The 18,616-nt window shown below is 33.6% G+C and overlaps 1 protein-coding gene across 3 annotated transcripts in view; it reads right to left on the minus strand.

Moving 5' to 3' along the window:
• TBC1D23 (TBC1 domain family member 23) overlaps nt 1-18,616 on the minus strand; it is a 74,773-nt gene that overhangs the window by 46,790 nt on the left and 9,367 nt on the right. For all 3 annotated transcript variants that reach the window (XM_069830628.1, XM_069830627.1, XM_069830629.1), the window contains exons 2-8: nt 12,438-12,652; nt 10,229-10,433; nt 8,655-8,778; nt 7,890-8,014; nt 5,438-5,588; nt 4,103-4,330; nt 358-571 (exon numbers count right to left, since the gene is read on the minus strand). In XM_069830628.1, coding sequence (XP_069686729.1) covers nt 358-571; nt 4,103-4,330; nt 5,438-5,588; nt 7,890-8,014; nt 8,655-8,778; nt 10,229-10,433; nt 12,438-12,652 — 1,262 coding nt within the window. The remainder of the gene's footprint in view (nt 1-357; nt 572-4,102; nt 4,331-5,437; nt 5,589-7,889; nt 8,015-8,654; nt 8,779-10,228; nt 10,434-12,437; nt 12,653-18,616) is intronic.

The raw sequence follows: 18,616 nt of genomic DNA on the forward strand, positions 1-18,616 counted from the left end.
TTAATAAGTTAATTTTTCACTAAGTAGGCTTAATAAAAAAGTTGTATTTGAAAATATAATAGATTTAAGTCAATGATATCATTTGTAACAAGTGCAGCAAAGCGCACGGGGTGGTCAGAACTCAATATGAACGAAACCAGCCCAACAGTTTAGCAGAAATCGAAGTACACAAAACAGATCAACATACAGTATACCAAAATCCACTTTTTCAGTATGGTACCAAGAATGCTGAAAATTTGCATTTCTGCAAAAATCTCTAAATCCTATTTTCCACAGCCAGCATTACAATTTTTTTTCTTTAAACTTATTATGACTGAAAAAAAAAAGCAAAAAATTAAACTTAATAAAATTCATTACCTTGATATCCACCAGTGAGCATGCTGACGTAGTGTGTGTGTTTTTGTAGAAAGGAAGCGACAACCATGTGGGTGTACTGATCCTCTTCAACTCTCCCTGACCCCAGGAAGCACAAATGTTCCCCCCCAGCTGCTGAACGAGCAGCCAATGCTTGACGCTGAGCGGACAGCAAGCCCTGCACAGCTGTAGAGAAGGCTGCTGGTTCCTGCAGCATCTGGAAACAGTTCTCACAGATAACATCGTGCTAATTTCCATTTGGTTATGCTATGAAACCTCATTCAAACAAATATAACAGTGGTGTCTGCTTCTAATGTGCTCAGACGATACAGCACATTGATGGTTCTGTTCAAATATAATTTACTTTCTGTTACGAATATTTTTTATTCCCGGCTTCACGTCATTAACCAAACAATCCCCACCTATGAGTGATACACTAAAACTTCAGTTCTTCTTGCTGCCATAGACATTGTCCTAGGTGCACCATGGGAGACGAACTACATAGCACCACATCGTCATGATGATGATTAATGGAGCAATGGTGAAATGCCAGTAGGGAAAATATGAGTACCCCGAGAAAATTTAATGCCTTAAATTCAATATGAACATGCTGGGATTCAAACTAGGATTATCAGCGTAGAAAGCTGATGCTGACATTTGACTAATTTAATAAAAGTGAGGAAATTATGTATTATTCTTTTCAATCGGTTTTAGGGCATTTATGCTTTTCATTCTAGCACATGAAATGTCCAATAAATTTGGTTTCTGCACATACTCTTGGTTCATTTCTTACCCCTGGCTCTTCACATGCATTACAACCGTTACTTTACTTTAAAATTTTTGGCCACGAGTTGACAGCTGGTATTATGCCATGCTTCATGTGATTATTCTACAATTTCTTCATTTAGAACTTTTTTTTTTCTCTTCTACGGAGCAGGAGCACGAAGGCCTGTATTGCAACCTGAGGCTGATTGTGCTTACCACTCCTGTCCTGTGAAAGACATTCATTGCTGAACAGTTGCACGCTTCAACAAAATTTCGCGAATAATTTTCTTTCTGGGAAATTTTGCACTTTTTAACTTTTTGTATAAAATTTTACGCGAAATAATATATATATATATATATATATATATATATATATATTAGATTTTGTGCAATATTCCACATGAAATATAATTTTCTAAGATATTATGATTCATGCACTAGCAACATGAAGCCAGTCGCCATATTGGATTTAATGGATTTAATTATGACTTATGAAATGGAAGCAGAACAGTGCACAATGTGCATTGATTGTATTAGAAAACATTTCAGTCATTGGAGCAGAACTGTGTCAGAGATTCACTTCTACAGTTGCAATTTTATTATGACTTATTTTGTAGCATCATGAAACCAATTTAGCCAGTCGCATATTGCATTAAAGTTTATAACATATTTGCACGGATCTAAATAGCTGTTAGTTTTAAGATTAGGATAGACTTGTCAAGTCCGAGCTTGAGCGATTGTGTCAAATGCGTAATTTCTAGTATGGCAACACGAGTTACGTCCAGCGCCGTGGCATCACGGTCTAAGGCATCTTATCTAGAACTCGCGTTACGGAATGTGCACTGGTTTAGAGTCCTCATGGGGGAAGACATTTTCTCATGAAATTTCGGCCAGTGTATGGGACTGGTACCCACCCAACATCGTGATGCACTTGGGGAGCTACGGTAGGTAGCGAAAATCCGATTTCGCAAACCAGCTATAATGGCTGGGGCAGATCATTGTGCTAATCACATGATACCTCCATACTGGTTGGATGATCGTCCACCTCTGCTTCGGCATGTGGCCGTGAGGCCAGCAGCTGGCAGGTCGGTCTAGGCCCTTCATGGGCTGTAGTGCCACGGATTATTATTATTAGAATTATTTATTGAATATGATTGCCTGAATGCCTACTAGGTTCACTAATCAGATGAAAAGGCATCAGACAGTTTAACACTTTCACAGCGCATATTGTAAACACATCGATCGAAGACAGTTTTCAGCCTAAAGGCGCGTCTCCACTATTAAACATTTAACAATAACATGTTAAATATAAGATGTTGAATTTAACATATATATGAACATTTCAAGTCTCAATTGACTTAACATGTTACTAAGTACTGGAAAACATGTCAAATCAATTCATTTGCTCATGCAGCATCGGTACAGTTCGGCAAAGTTCGTACAGTTTCCGATTTTGTGGCGCGTATCTTGATCATTTTTATACTATCGTTGGTCCTTGATGTTGGCTGTAAGTTGTTCGAAATAATGGCGTGGACGAAAGAAAATACATTAGAATAAAATTAATGCACTGATGGAAAGGCCTTGTTTGTGGGATGTGTCTGCAAAAGAATACACGGGCAAAACTAAGTGGCCGACTGTTTTAGAGAACTGGAATTATTATTTAATTGTTCTCGAGAATACAATGGAGAGTTTTCGCACTCTTGTCGTACGCTAAATGTTAATGCTATGTTGACTTCAGTAATGGTCGTATTTGATGATGTATGTTAACGTTCGTAAAACTTCGGAAAGAATAATTATACGACATTACCCACTACTTTAACATCTATCATGTCGTAGGTCCTATGATAATCAATCGCGCTATAATTTGTTTAATTGGGATGAAATGGCTGCTCTTAAATTGTGTATTTCTTTGATGTAACAGGAAGTATTTTTGCAGCACTATATTAAAATCGTGTTCTGACATTCTCAGCAAGTTTTTGAATCCAAATCGATACTGTATTCAGTTTTAAGCTCGTTTAGAATGTATCCTGCATAGTGTCTTTTACTAAGATATTGCCGCATCCACATTCTCATTTTCTTCCTTTTCAAAGCCTTGTAACAAGCAATAGAGGCAATTACAAAAGTCATATCATCATCTGAGTCTATTCTCCAAGGTTTGAAAATAAAACACTATCTACATTAAAATCTCATAGACTGTTTATGGTGGACTACGCAAAAAAAGTCAAGTTTAATATGTTTAACAGTGTGGACAAAGTGTTAAATGAAATTAGCATTAACATGTTCAATCAACATGTTGGGATGTTAACGGTAAACAATTTAACATTTAACATGTTGTTGTTAAATGTTTAATAGCGGAGACGAGCCTTAAGATATACTTGAAAGGACTGAGACAACCGGTTGACCACGATGCTTCAGTTGGATATTTCGCTTTCATGTGGAGTCAGTACATGTGGTAGCCAGTCTACTGCGTATATTCACCGACCGACCAACTGTCATGTTTATTGGAATGCAGACCTCTAGTACGCAGTTCTTTGCTAATTGGGAACCACTGTACCAGAATATTACATTATTTTTCTTAATTATTGAGACAATAAAGTCAGAAAAAGTTTAACTTCAATTAAATTTATCTCAAACTTCATCCCCAACTTGGAACAGAATTCTTACAGACAAAACAAATAGTATCACATCTCTTTAGATAAGTAAATAAATAGCACTGATCTTTTACAATACTACTAATCTAAGATTGCAATAACTTCTAATAATATTAAATTTAGGCAATAGTCAATGGCAACAGCTTTACTTTTCATCCACCACAGACATTTACTTTCGAAATAAATTCAATCAAGAAATAAATGTTAAGTGCATGTTACACTAATAGTCAGTTCATGTAACAAGCTGCATGGTTATAACCTGTGTATTTCAACAAAAGTTACTTGTGTTACGTAAAGACAGAAGAAATGCGTACATTTATACCATTACTTACCAAATTGCAATCAAGATGGAAAGCTGTTGGTAAATGACCTGCATTATACTGTTCAGCTGGACGACAGTCCACGAGAAAGAAGCGAACACATTCTATACTATCAAGATTGTGTTTTAACTCTGCATTTTCTACCAGTTCTTGAGCTGATACAGGAAGGCAAAGTGCCTGAGAGATTGTTGAAGTTTCTGTCGAGTCAACAATGCCTTCAAACAATATCTTCAGCAAGTCCTGTGAGAAATAGAGCAGACAAGGTAGTTAGCACTGCAAACATATTACACAATTTAATAAATTATTTACAAAACTTGCAATCACTAGGCGGAGTATCGAGGGTTGTGGTAGATCATGGTTAAGGTTTTGTGCTATAAGCTGGAAGGTAGTGGGTTCAATTTCCAATGAGGTCATGGATCTTCTCCATTGATGTAATCCTTCCAGCCACACTATGGCTTTGATGTTAACTCAACATTTAACAGAAATGACTATCAGGGGTATTTCTTTGGAGATAAAGACGACAAGCACATAGGAACAAACTTTCAAAACTTGACATGTCACTTTCCAGAAAGTGCTACAAATATCTCTGTAATAAACGAATTTTTTCTATGGTGAAATTTGATGATGATGATGATGATGATGATGATGATGATGACGATGATAATAATAATAATAATAATAATAATAATAATAATCTGTAGCAAAAAAAAAATTATCTTTAATGTTTCACTACATAAAATATTTTATTCATTGCAAAGATGTAAGTTTTTGGCATCTGAAGTGTATTTTGTAAAAAATGAACATGTCAGGTTCGAAAATTTGCTCTTCTTATCTACGATTGTGTACTGTTTTATGCGTTGTTTGGATGCTAGATTCCGTTCACACATCCCAACCTGACAGTATGTGAAGGTTGAGACAATTGGATGCAGCATATCAGTACCCTCTCATTGGTACTGCATGTTATTTAAAATACTTTGGTATTGCTAGGGTTAAAAGCTGTTAATTTACAAAGTTTAACGTATTATCATTAAGTAAAATTATAACATTTCAGACACCACAGAGTACAATCAATTGTATACGAATACGGGCACTGTACACATAAAATACAAAGACTCTTTTTCAGAATTTTGTTTAAAAGTTAAGTTATCAATTGAATGTTGAATGGTTCTTGCAACAAATTTCGTATGACATAGGACCCATAGGTTATTTTCCTGCATGAGGAAGCTGTATTTTGAAGAATCTATAGTTGGGTTTAGAAGTAAGCATGATAGCTATCTGATCACCAAAGAAAATTATTATTTTATATTTGTATTAAATGACAAAAAAACTTAAAGAATTTCATTTTACCTTTCGGAAAGATCCTGGAGTTTTAAGGGCATAGTACTGTGATAAAGAACAAAAGTCTGTAACATCATCTGCTTCCAGCGCACATGGCATAGAACTTAATGTATCCACAATAGTCTGCTTGTTCTCATTTTTCATGCTCAGAATCTGCTCCCTGTTCAAATAATGAAAAGTATTAGTTCAACACATCTATAAATACGTATCTTGTAAATTTGCAATATATATAACATTTTACATACACCTGTTTTTATACAGAATGCTCGCATCTTTAAGGAAAAACTGCAATTTTCGTAATACACTGAATCAGTACTACAAAACAATATGAAAACTAGCATACCAAGCATGTTGGTCCAAATCACCTGGTGTCATACATCCAGAAGAGTTATGGCTGTTATAAAATTATCTCGTGCAAAAACAGTATTAAAAGTATATATGGTTCGACTAGTGGAATGAAAATAATTAATATAGTTACCACAGTTTTAGGCATAATAGATAGACTATTGAGCAGACTTTTTGTATTCGACAGATATTGGAGGAAAAAATGGGAGTATAAGGGCACAGTACATCAGTTATTCGTAGATTTCAAAAAGGCATATCATTCAGTTAATAGAGAAGTTTTATATAAAATTCTTACTGAATTTGGTATTCCAAAAAAACTAGTTTGATTAATTAAAGTGTGTCTCAGTGAAACATACAGCAGAGTCTGTATAGACCAGTTTCTGTCTGACACTTTTCCAATTCACTGCAAGCTAAAGCAAGGAGATGCACTGTCACCTTTACTTTTTAACTTTGCTCTAGAATATGACATTAGGAAAGTTCAGGATAACAGAAAGGGCTTGGAATTGAACTGGTTACATCAGCTGCTTGTTTATGCAGATGATGTGAATATGTTAGAAGAAAATCCATAAACTATTAGGAAAAACAAGGGAATTTTACTTGAAGCAAGTAAAGAGATAGGTAAACAAAGTATATGTCTCGTGTCCAGAACATAGTACGAAATGGAAATATAACAATTGGAAATTTATTCTTTGAAAAGATGGAAAAATTCAAGTATCTTGGAGCAACAGTAACAAATACAAATGACACCTGAGAGGAAATTAAACGCAGAATAAATATGGGAAATGCCTTTATTATGGGTACAGAAGCAAGTGCAGACATTTCACGGGTTAACAATAATGCCTCTAAGGCAATGTCAGATGTCAATCACGTATAATAAGCAACCCTCTTTAAGTGTAAGAGAGGAGGGAAAGTGTTTCTTAGAGAGTTTCATTAGTGATTGGCAACCCTGCAGTTGATGGATTCTTCCCAAACCTTCCACTACATTACAACACACGGAACTGAACAGGTAGAGGAATCAACAATCTGTAATCAAGTACAGGTACTGTAGTTTTCTCAAACCTTCCCAAATCAAAGAATGAGCACAGTATGTATCTTGTGTATAGCAATAGAAAGTGTTTCAGTTAACCCAGATTTCGGTTGACCAAAGTTCGGATAAACAGGGGTCTACTGTAGTTAGGTTTCATTCCTAAATGTATTTTAAAAAAGAACCCCATTCCTCATATTTCGTTGCTTATTTCGTTCTGCTGGGTTAAATCTATGTTGCATGTCTTCAGGCCATTTTGAGAATGTAAAATTTATAGACATAAGCTAAATGCAACCACCTATTATTATTATTATTATTATTATTATTATTATTATTATTATTATTATTATTATTATTATTATTTTACGCAGTCATTACTTTATTTTTCCATTAACACTTATATCTAGGTAATTGTCACTGTCTCAATGTAACACGTGCTGTGCTGATCATACTAATTCTACTATTCCTTTAGTTGTGAGATTATATTCATATGTATTAATTCCTTTTTTTTAAGTTAATACTGTATACTAGATGTATTTTCCTGTTTGTGATTATGTATTCAGTCTCTTTTTTTTATTATATATATTTTTTTATTATTGTTTTTTTTTAAGTTAATACTGATTGTGTATATGTATTCAATATCTCTTTTTTACTTAATTATGTTTATTATTATTTTTAAGTTAATATTTGTATACCGGTATGTATTTTTTTGTATGTGATTTTATCCTGGTTGAGTGGAAGAGAAGGCCTGATGGCCTTAACTCTGCCAGGGAAAATAAAACTATTATTATTATTATTATTATTATTATTATTATTATTATTATTATTATAAATTATACCACGAACTGCCTCAAATAGTTACACTCCTCTAATATAATGTACTGTATAGTTTAAATTTAAATATTTTCAGGTTTACAGTATCAAATGAGCTTTTCTGATGCTGTCTGTCAATGGACTTCGCACTTTTTCACTAACAAAAAAAAAACGAGCGCGCGCGCATGCACGCACGCACGCCCGCCCGCCCGCCCACCCGCGCACGCGCGCACACACACACACACACACACACACAAATTAATAATGTTAGAGTCTTACCTTGCATTAACAACCATGACCAAACCAAGAAAGAAAACAAAAAATGGATCTGCTTGTTGGAAGTACAGGTCCCACATTGCTTGTACTACAGGCAAACTGCATGTTGCTGCGAATAGGGACTGAAACTGAACATAAAAACATCAATACATCATTATAAGAGAAAAATAAATCTTGCATTGCTTCACACTTAATCATCATTTACTTTCTTTGTAATTCATTCGTTATGAGAAGTGTCTTTTGCTCTCCTTTTGGAGAAATAACAGCATAAACTAGTTGGTGAAAGACCAAAGATTTGCACGAAGTTGTACCAGCGTTTGTGGACCTTATTTTTGGAATTACATAATCTGAAGATAAATTAATCCGTAAGTATTTAATACAAATGAATTATTTTCTTGAAGTCTAAGATAAAAACCACATAAGAAACATGCCAAAAGTTACTAAGTAATCAGGGATTTTGAAAAAGTATATTTCCATTGAATCTCAAAATCATTTTAATACAACAACGTATTAGTTCCTTTACAATCCTACAATATAATTATACCAAATAATTTCCACACATTGCACTGAAATTTGTTTTATATTTTTCACTAGTTCAGCAGTACAACAATTGTAACAATAACAATATTGTCGTTATTTTATTATTAACCATGTTAAAATAAAACAAACTGAAGACAAATAATGAATAAATACTTTAGGAAATCTTAAAACTATGTAATTAAAAAAATCATTTCTACTTTACCATATATGGTAGCTAATTTTACTCACCCAAGATAGGCAGTAAAGATCTGGACTTATCCTCTTAGTATCAAGAAACGAGCACAACTCTGGGTCATGATACAGTAACAACAATCGAAATAAATGAAATGGGGTTCCATTCTTTTTACAACATCTGAAACAGTAAACATATTTATTTGCAACAAATATACAAAATATAATTTCAATACATAAAAAGCAAAAACAATTTCTTCACTTTGGTATGTAAATTCTTAAGTCTCAAGTTAATGCCCCATTTTTTTTAGGTTATTTTACGATGCTATATCGACAGCTTAGGTTATTTAGCATCTGGATGAGATGAAGGTGATAAAGGCTGTGAAATCAGTCTAGTCAATAGTTACCCAGCATTTTCTCATATTGGATTGAGGGAAAACCCAGGAAAAAACCTCAACAGGTAATTTGTCCCAACCAGGATTCGAACTCGGCACCTGGTTTCGCGTATACCCCATTGTAATCTAATTTTTTTCATATAACTGTAAAATATTCATGCACCACTAATTATATTTTCATTAATATTTTGTAAACATAAAAAGTGCATTTTTTTTATTTTCTGTTGTATTTCATTGCTGCCATTGTCGTCATTAATCAATGGACTCGTCTGTCTCCTCATTTTTCCACAGTAAATAATCTTCACTGTGACTTTTTATACAGTGTACATTCTAGTTTCGAGTAGAGGTGAATGGCTAAACAGTCATTACTAGTGGTAAGTCTAAAAAGTGCAACTTCTTAGCAAGATAAAAATGAAACTTTTCCCCCCCCCCCCAGATTTTTTCTTTGTCTTTTCGCCTTTCTTTTTTATTTATTTTGAGATGCAGGACAAGAAATTCAGTATTTTTGTATTGTAATTCCAAAGCATGAGAAGAATCAATGAAATATTTTTTGTAGAGTCTTGGAACATTCTCACTGCAAATTTAATTTATTTTGCTGTTGGTAGGTTGGCTCAAATATAAAAACTAGAAAGGTGGAAAAATTCAAATATCTTGGAGCAACAGTAACAAATATAATTGACAGTCGGGAAGAAATTAAATGCAGAATAAATATGGGAAATGCCTGTTATTATTCGGTTGAGAAGATTTTGTCATCCAATCTGCTCTCAAATAAGCTGAAACTTATAATTTATAAAACAGTTATATTACCACTTGTTCTGCATAGTTGTGAAACATGGACTCTCACTTTGAGAGAGGAACAGAGGTTAAGGGTGTTCGAGAATAAGATGGTTATGAAAATATTTGCGGCAAAGAGGGATGAAGTTACAGAAGAATAGAGAAAGTTAAACAACAAGTACTGTACGCATTGCAGTCTTCACCTAACACAATTAGGAACGTTAAATTCAGATGTGTGAGATAGGATGGGCATATAGCACATATGGGTGAACCTAGAAATGCATACAGAGTGTTAGTTGGGAGACATGAGGGAAAAATACCTCTGGGGAGGGCCTGCCTGTATTTATGAGAGACGTGCATGATAACTATCAAACATGATAAAAGAGTCAAAAAGAAATAAATATTACACTGTAATAAATTTGTCATAAAACATTTCATATAATAGGATAAACTCGTACAAACCTTGGAATATAGCAGTTCTTGATGGCTTCAAATAAGTTGTAAGTACCAGATCGTGGTAACTTAAGCGCAATAAGTGGGAGTAGAATTTCAATCCATCCATTACCCTTCTCATATTTAAGACTTTTTGACTTGCAATAAAATGTAAGAATTGATTCCAAATCTGAGATTACAGACACCTTGTCTTCATCTTCATTGCCAAGATTAGCTGAAATCATTTACATTAAAGTAGAAATATTAATTAATATTGTATAGTGAAAATAAAATTAAAGCATAAAAATTGCAATAAACTAAATTATTCAGAACTCCGAAGATGACCGAAAATAGGTCGAAACATGTTAACAAGGTACGTTAATAATATTTAACACAAGAAAGTTATTATCATACATATTCCGAAGTGATACAGTGTTAAAAGTTGTGTAATCAAGATGTAATTATTTTATTTATTAGTGAATATATAGAAAATTAAGCTATGAAATTGCAAAGAAATTCCTATATTGGAGACAATGTAAAATTTGTTGTATTTACCACCATCATCACCACCATAATCTATGAATTACTATATTTTCATGGAGTATTCAAATCAATTTGAATATGTTTACCATAATGAAACTTTCATGAAAATGGGGATTCTGAGTCTCAAGGTCGATACACCTAAAAAGTGGTATCAGATTATATTCAATACGCATTGAATTGCATGAAAACGGGTATCGTATTCAAATCGATTTCAATATGATAAGTGCATGAACGTTGGTCATTTGTTTGATGTGTCAGCTGTGTTACCAAAAGTGAGCGCAATTTTGCATGTTGAAAAATCGTGTTATAATACATAATATTTTGTATTTTCCTAAAAGTCATTATTACCATTCTTCATTAACAGCCAGAATATTAAGTTTTCATGTGTCGATGACATGTTAATCAACATATCTACTTTCGGAACTTCAGCTTCTGTATTAATTATTTTCAATGCATATAGAAAATTGCATGAAAACAGGGATCGGGGGGGGGGGGGGGGTATTCAGTATGGTAACCGTATTCGAGTCTATCTGAATACCCCATGAAAACGTAGTAATTATCTTATGACACAAATTTGAAAATCTGTCATTTTATAGAGAATTTTACATCTATGTATTCAAAGAAAACCATTTAAAATCTAATATTGAACTATTCTGGCCCTATGTCCACAGCAGGAGCATGCACATCTGAAAAATATTAATATCAAGTAATCTAAATTGTATTTACCAGTACGTGATATTTACTTAACATTCTGTTAAAACAGAGATGGAGCTTTTACATTGACAATAATGTCAGCAGTCAAATCTGCTATATGGTATCACCATTATCTTGATGTTAAAGTGTTAATGTTCGACAATGCATATTGACCAAAATATGAACAATAATATTCTGGTATTTCAAACAAAAATAGAGCATAAAATATTTTAGAAATAACAGTCATCTTACCAATATTTTTTTCAATTTAATTCTAACATCTGTAAAATAAATTAATTTATAATTGACAAATAGATGAAGTGTAATTTATATTATTATTATTATTATTATTATTATTATTATTATTATAAAATACGCATTTACTTTTGTCACTTTTTACCAGAAGGCCTAGATATTTTAGAATTATAGTTCTACAAACATAAGTCAACCTGCAAACTACAATTTTATAAAATAAATGAAATCATAATTGTTTAGTTAACTGTCCAAAGACAGGTCTAAACCTCACAAGTGATACCAACATGGCACCACTTATGAAACAACTAGGTCAGGAGATAATGAGGTACAGTGGTCAGTAACAATCTAAAATAAATTTTGCCTAATTCATAAAATTCAAAATTACCTAAGAATGCCTTCAAATGAAAAATGATGGGCAGCTTCTCTCTTTCCCTGTATGTGAGGTTACATATTTGACAGACTCTAGGTGTCCAACCAAATTATTAATTTTCCTCACATTTACACAGGTTAGTGAATCTTCCAACTGGACATTTAACATGAACCAGACACGTTCAGACATAAAAACAAAATTCTGCAACAAAATATCTTACCTTCTTTAACTCTGACATAAGGATAAATCTTCTTGAATTGACAATGGGTGAACAAAACTCTTTGTTCACCAATTCACACTGTATAATCATATAATATCGGATATAATCAGTTAAATATAAAAGTAACATATCGTCATTATACACCAATAAATACTTACCAACAAACTGTTGACAATCTTCTCGCAAAATATTTTGTTCTGGCAGATCAAATATTTCGTTGAATAAGACAAGTTGATTTCCTTTCTCTTGAACTTCAAGACAGACCTGCCAGACTTCAGCCCTCAGAAAGTCAGGTACACTCTTGCCTTTACATATACTATATATGGATGCTGCTGTACAGTCTTCAACGAGGGCAGTTTCTAAGTCGAGAACCCTATAATAAAAGTGTTCACCTCGTTTCAGAGGAATTTTGCTGAAATTACATCACAAAGACCCTGACCTGTACAATTCGTATCCCCATTCTCCTCGATGTCTTATGATGTATCAAAGGACTAAACAACATTTCGGGAATATTATCATATCAGTATTTTCTTCTAAGCTAAAAATCAGGATCTTCTTGACCTATTACAGTAGCACATTATTTGTCACTTAGCATAATATAAATATAACATAGCATTCATTACTAATCATGATCTAGTTGGAATTCCCTACCGAGTAATGTCCGGGACTGTTAGACATCAAACCAATTTAAGAATAGGCTAACGAGATATTTTTCTAACAATTCTTGTTAACAATAATAGCTGTTTCAGGTTTCTCAATGTTTAATGGTTATATATATATATATATCACAGATAAATATCTAAATTATCTCATTATTATTATTACTATTATTATTATTATTACTATTATTATTATTATTATTATTATTATTATTATTATAATAACTATTTCTTACCACTGTTTATTATTGTGACACTAACATTAGTTATCCAATTTTCATTATTTACTTTCATGTTGTTTTATGATCTAGATATTAATGTAATAACTATGTAAGCAAATGTATTTAATTAGAATTAGAGTCTGGCTGGGCGGAAGAGAAGGCCTACTGGCCTTAGCTCTGCCAGATTAAATAAATTAATTATTAATTATTATTATAGTGACAATACATTCATAAAATTTTACTTAAACAAAAAATTAGCTGCCTATACTAACTGTTAAGGTGGAGAAATTAAAGTTTGGATAAAGATTATCAAAAATGTTAGTAATCTCTGGCTCTGAGTAAACAGTACTCACCCAGTTGACAAAGCATGTTGAGCACACGAGCGTATTCCTTATCTGGGATGTCACATGACAGAAAAATGATTTATAGAGAATGGCAACTAATTACTCTCTCTCCAAGTATGTGTCGTTTTTTAAAGCAAAATTACAAGTAGGTTTAGACACCCTTACTGTTAGTACAGGCAGAATCTTCTGTGGAAATCTGCGTGTGCAATTTAAGAGATAGTTTCGACATGAGCTCATTGACAGTTCCCCTATTATAAATAATTCTGGGTGGAGTCAGTCAGAATCAATATATATTTCTGATTAAAAGTCTGCTCTCAACATGCTATTATATAAAATAGGCCTACATGTTTATCAACCATGTGATTGCTGCTATCTATCTGTCAGTCTTCTTACCCCATGCCATTTAGTGACAATATGAACAGACATCTTATAAAATCACAGGGCAGCCACTTAACTCTTAGGACCCGTGTGTCCATTATAGTGGCCAGCTAGTATTATGGTCATGACATGATATAATATGTTACAAATTGTATGTTATATATCAAATACGTTGATATTCTTTAATTTTATATAACATTAAGGATATTGCACTCGATTAAAAAAATAGGAAAATTTTTTTGTATTTTTTTCTTCTTAAAAAAGAAACAAAATCATTTCAACTGCAGTCAACTGAAACCCCTGTCAGCTTCCATGCGTACCATTACACCGACTGTTTTACATGGGCCCTCCCCATCCTTTACCACAGACTCAATTGACTGCAGTGGTCGGGATGCAAACCTGCGATCTTAGGCACGATATGCTGGCCGGACATATCTTGAGCGCCTTAAACCACTCAGCTAATGAACCCAACACGAATTTGTCCGATTATGCACGTATACGAACCCCTGGTTGAGTTAGACATTTGCGTGCAATAGCGGTATAAGTCTTCCAGCTTCTAAGTGTTAAATTTGCAACAAAAAAAAAAAAAAAAAAAACAAGATTTCACCCTGACTTCCCCGACCAACATTTTAGGTTTCCCTGAGCAACCAGTGATGACTTGAACGAAGAAAGTTAAGCTCTCTGCTCTGAATGATTTTTTTCCAGAAAAAAAGGAAGGCAAGCTTTCACCATCCCCATTAGCTGGCCTAGATTGCTCAAATTCCTGGCCTTCATTTTTCTTTTTAATTTGTTATACCTATTTATTTTACAAACTTCATGCAAATTATAAGACTTTTTTAAATTTAAAACCAACACAGTAAAAGTTGAAACATGATAGAAGACAAGAAAGTACCACATAGAGTGGAGTAACGGTTAGCACATCTGACCGCGAAACCAGGTGGCCTAGGTTCGAATCCCGGTTGGGGCAAGTTACCTAGTTGAGTTTTTTTTTCAGGTTTTCCCTCAACCCAATATGAACAAATGCTGGGTAACTATCGGTGCTGCACCCCAGACTCATTTCACCGGCATTATCAACTTCATCTCATTCAGATGCTAAATAACCTAAGATGTTGATACAGCATCGTAGAATAACTTACTAAAAAAAAGTATCACATAGAAAATACAATGAGTATTTCATTAATATCATTATCCATTGTAATGTAAAACCCCAGGCTCAATTCTATCTAACAGATGTTTCATTATGTTTTTTCATTAATAACTAAAAAAAAACTAACATTTTCGGACATATGTTTATACGAACTTTTTTTCTTGTTTTGCTGTGAGGAACATGCCTCTAAGGTTTGTCAAATTATTTCTGAAACATCCTGTATGATCAAAGAAAACACGACCTAAATTTTAACCTCACTGTAAGTAAACAGAACAATTTTTTCGTGATGTGGAAAAATGAGAATGCCACAGCCCTGTCGAATCAGCATACGGTACCTTTCACATAGCTTCCTAGTTACTTTCTGATCAAGGAACCAACTAAAAACATAGATGACATTGGCTCGACCTGGAATTTGAACCTGACCACCCAAATGCAAGTCTAGTATTTTACCTACCACTGAATAATTTTGCTCAGTACCATCTGCCTTAAAATAGACAGAGAGTGATGTGGATAGACCCAGGGACGAACCAGTGTTTCAGTTGGCATAATTTTATATTATATTTCAACACCAGGATAACTTTTTGTACATCAATTTTACATATATTTTTAATGACTCATTATTTCATTAAATTAAATATTGACGACCTTAAGGTACAAAAGTTCACACAGACAAGACTAAAAAAAAAAAATCCCTTAAAATAAATTCCCTTTGAAAATAAAGTAGCCATGAGAGATTTGTTTGCCTTATTGTCAGACCTATATATTAACAGCTCTCATTATCAGATGACCACCTGTTCAGTAAAAATAATAATATTTCTGCTTTAATAGCTTATGTAACTTTGTACAAATTTTCAATAAGCAGAAATTCTGTACTGTTTAAAAGATGATATTTTTATTCTTGTATTAGCTTATGGACTCTTCTCTAGTGGGATAAAATTAACATTTTGTATGTACTGGTAATAGTATGCTAACTAATGCACATATGGAAATAAGGTAGCATTTACATAAAACTAATTATCGTATGTTCTGTCAGACAAGAAGCATCATGCACGTATAGGCTAATCAATGTACCGGTATAACAGTTGCGTGTTACATAATTAGTATACATTAGTTTTCTCTGCTTAGACTGTGAGAACATGAGTTACTGGTAATAAACAGCTGAGCTTCGTCAAGGAAAGTTTCAAAGTATTCTTCAATACATGTGAGAAAAGCTATAAAGTAAAACATTTAAATAAGAAACACTCTTAAAATGTAAATATTTTGTAAACTATATTACTAAAACGTGCTCGGTTAGAAAACCTTTGATGTCCTACAATAAGCTGCTAAGAAACTGGAGTTGAAGTTAACTAAATTACATATGTACCGGTACCAGACTCTGTCAATTATATATTAATACAACCAGGGGCGGACGCAGGATTTTTTTCGGGGAGGGATTTGTAATGAGTAATGGAGTAATGAGAAATAAGTTTATATACTCATAATTTGTTTCCGAGTCACAAACATTTACAAGTTGGCCTGAGTAGCGTAGTCGGTATAGCCTTCTGTGCTCAAAGTTGCAGGTTCTACCCCAACCCAGCTCGATGGCATTTAAGGTGTGTTTAAATGTGACAGGCCTCATATCAGTCGATTTACTAGCATGTAAAAGAAGTCCTGAGGGAAAAAATTCCGGCACACCGGCGACGCTGATATAATCTTGGCAATTGTGAGCATTGTTAAATAAACCATAATTTTTAAATTTTAACATTTAAAATTACTGCAATAGAAAAACAATGACAGAATGACATTTACAGAAGAAGGCGACGAGGCTTCTTAGACAGTTCAACCAGCACTTCATGAGCTTTTACTTCTACATTTTTATGTATATACATCAAGGCCAGTCCATTTAATCTGTCTGCTCTCATCGTGCTCCTCACGTAAGTCTTCAAACACCACAATGTTGAGAATGACCGTTCTGGTGTTGCTGTAGTTACAGGCAACGTGCAGAAAAGTTTCAGCGCCTTGCGAGTGCAGGGAAAAATAATTTAATTGCACCTGTTCAAAGATGATATAAAATAAGTAGGTATTAGGTGAAGATTTTTCTGATCAAGGAAATTTCTTCTCCACATCTTCAATTCATTGAAGAAAGACTAGTGATGCATCAACATCATTGGACCACTGATTTACTACAGCCTGAACAGCAGTTTCTAAATCTTCATCTGATGCTCGCACTACGTTTTTAGGCAGCAAAGTTTGTATGGACTTAAGGATTCCCTTATGATTTAAAAACCTGTCCTTGAGCTGACTAATGAAATAGTCTAAGAAGAGAAGGAAAATTAAAAGCCTAAAATACTCTTCATGACTCTCTGTCTTGAAGTAAGAACGCTGTGTTTGTCTTCCTGCAGTTCTTGGAATTTAACATTTTAGCAAAGAGAATTTACATGGAAAACTCTCTAATTCCTATGTACATTCACGAATTAAAATTAATATTATTTTTGTTTCCTGTTTCGTATTTTTCTCAATATTTCGGGAAGGGATATATCCCCTTAATCCTCCCCCCCTTGCATCCGCCCCTGAATACAACTATTAATTGGAGTTTACAACTTTCATATAAGTTAGTTCAATGTTTTACTATTTAGGCTCAGTTGTAATTGACTAAAATGTTATTATAAAAAGATTAGTAAGACCAGTTCTAACACACGGATCTGACGCCTGAGCCCTAATAATGACAGATAAGAAAAATACCAGTATAGGCCTAGTTGGAAAACATATATTTAGAACTATACTTGGTCGAGTTAATATACTGTACCTAGGCCTAAGTGGAAAGTGGCGAATTAGATACCAAGAAACAATATAAAGAGGTGCATACAATAACTTACATAAAATGGGCTGAACATGTGAGGGGTGTCATAGCAAACTCTGCAGTCTCCACTTTTTTTTTTCTTCCATGTTTTCAGTGCAATATATTCTTCTTTTAAATGATGTATTCCTTTCATGATAATTTCATCAATAGCTCATAGAAAATAGAGTTTAAAAATCAGTATTTACTGCAGACTCTGCTTTTCATAGCAGACTCAACAATCTCCAAACTATCAAATTATCTTTAAGAAATATCCATTTTAATCTCATTAAACCCTTTAAATCGTAAACAGATAAATTATCCATGACCAAAATGGACAATGATAAATTATGTTTTATTTATAAAGAACGTCAGTATTCTTAAATGTTACATAATTTAATTAGGCCTATGTTTTATTTAACGACGATCGCAACTGCCGAGGTTATATCAGCGTTGCTGGTGTGCCGGAATTTTGTCCCATAGGAGTTCTTTTACATGTCGGTAAATCCACTGACATGAGCCTACCACATTTAAGCACACTTAAATGCATTGTGCCTCGGCTGGGATCGTACCCACAACCTCGGGCACAGAAGGCCAGCACTCTACCGACTGCGTCACCCAGGCCAACAAATGTTATGTAATTATACTTAATTAAAATAATTTTAAATAAGTAATTTTAAAACTTTTCATATTGCAATGCCTTTTAAATCATAAATGAACAAATATGTCCACGACAAAAATGGATAATTATAAATCATAAATTACAGTATACT

The sequence above is a fragment of the Periplaneta americana genome, chromosome 7, assembly GCF_040183065.1.
Source record: "Periplaneta americana isolate PAMFEO1 chromosome 7, P.americana_PAMFEO1_priV1, whole genome shotgun sequence".
In the NCBI taxonomy this organism is placed as follows: domain Eukaryota; kingdom Metazoa; phylum Arthropoda; class Insecta; order Blattodea; family Blattidae; genus Periplaneta; species Periplaneta americana.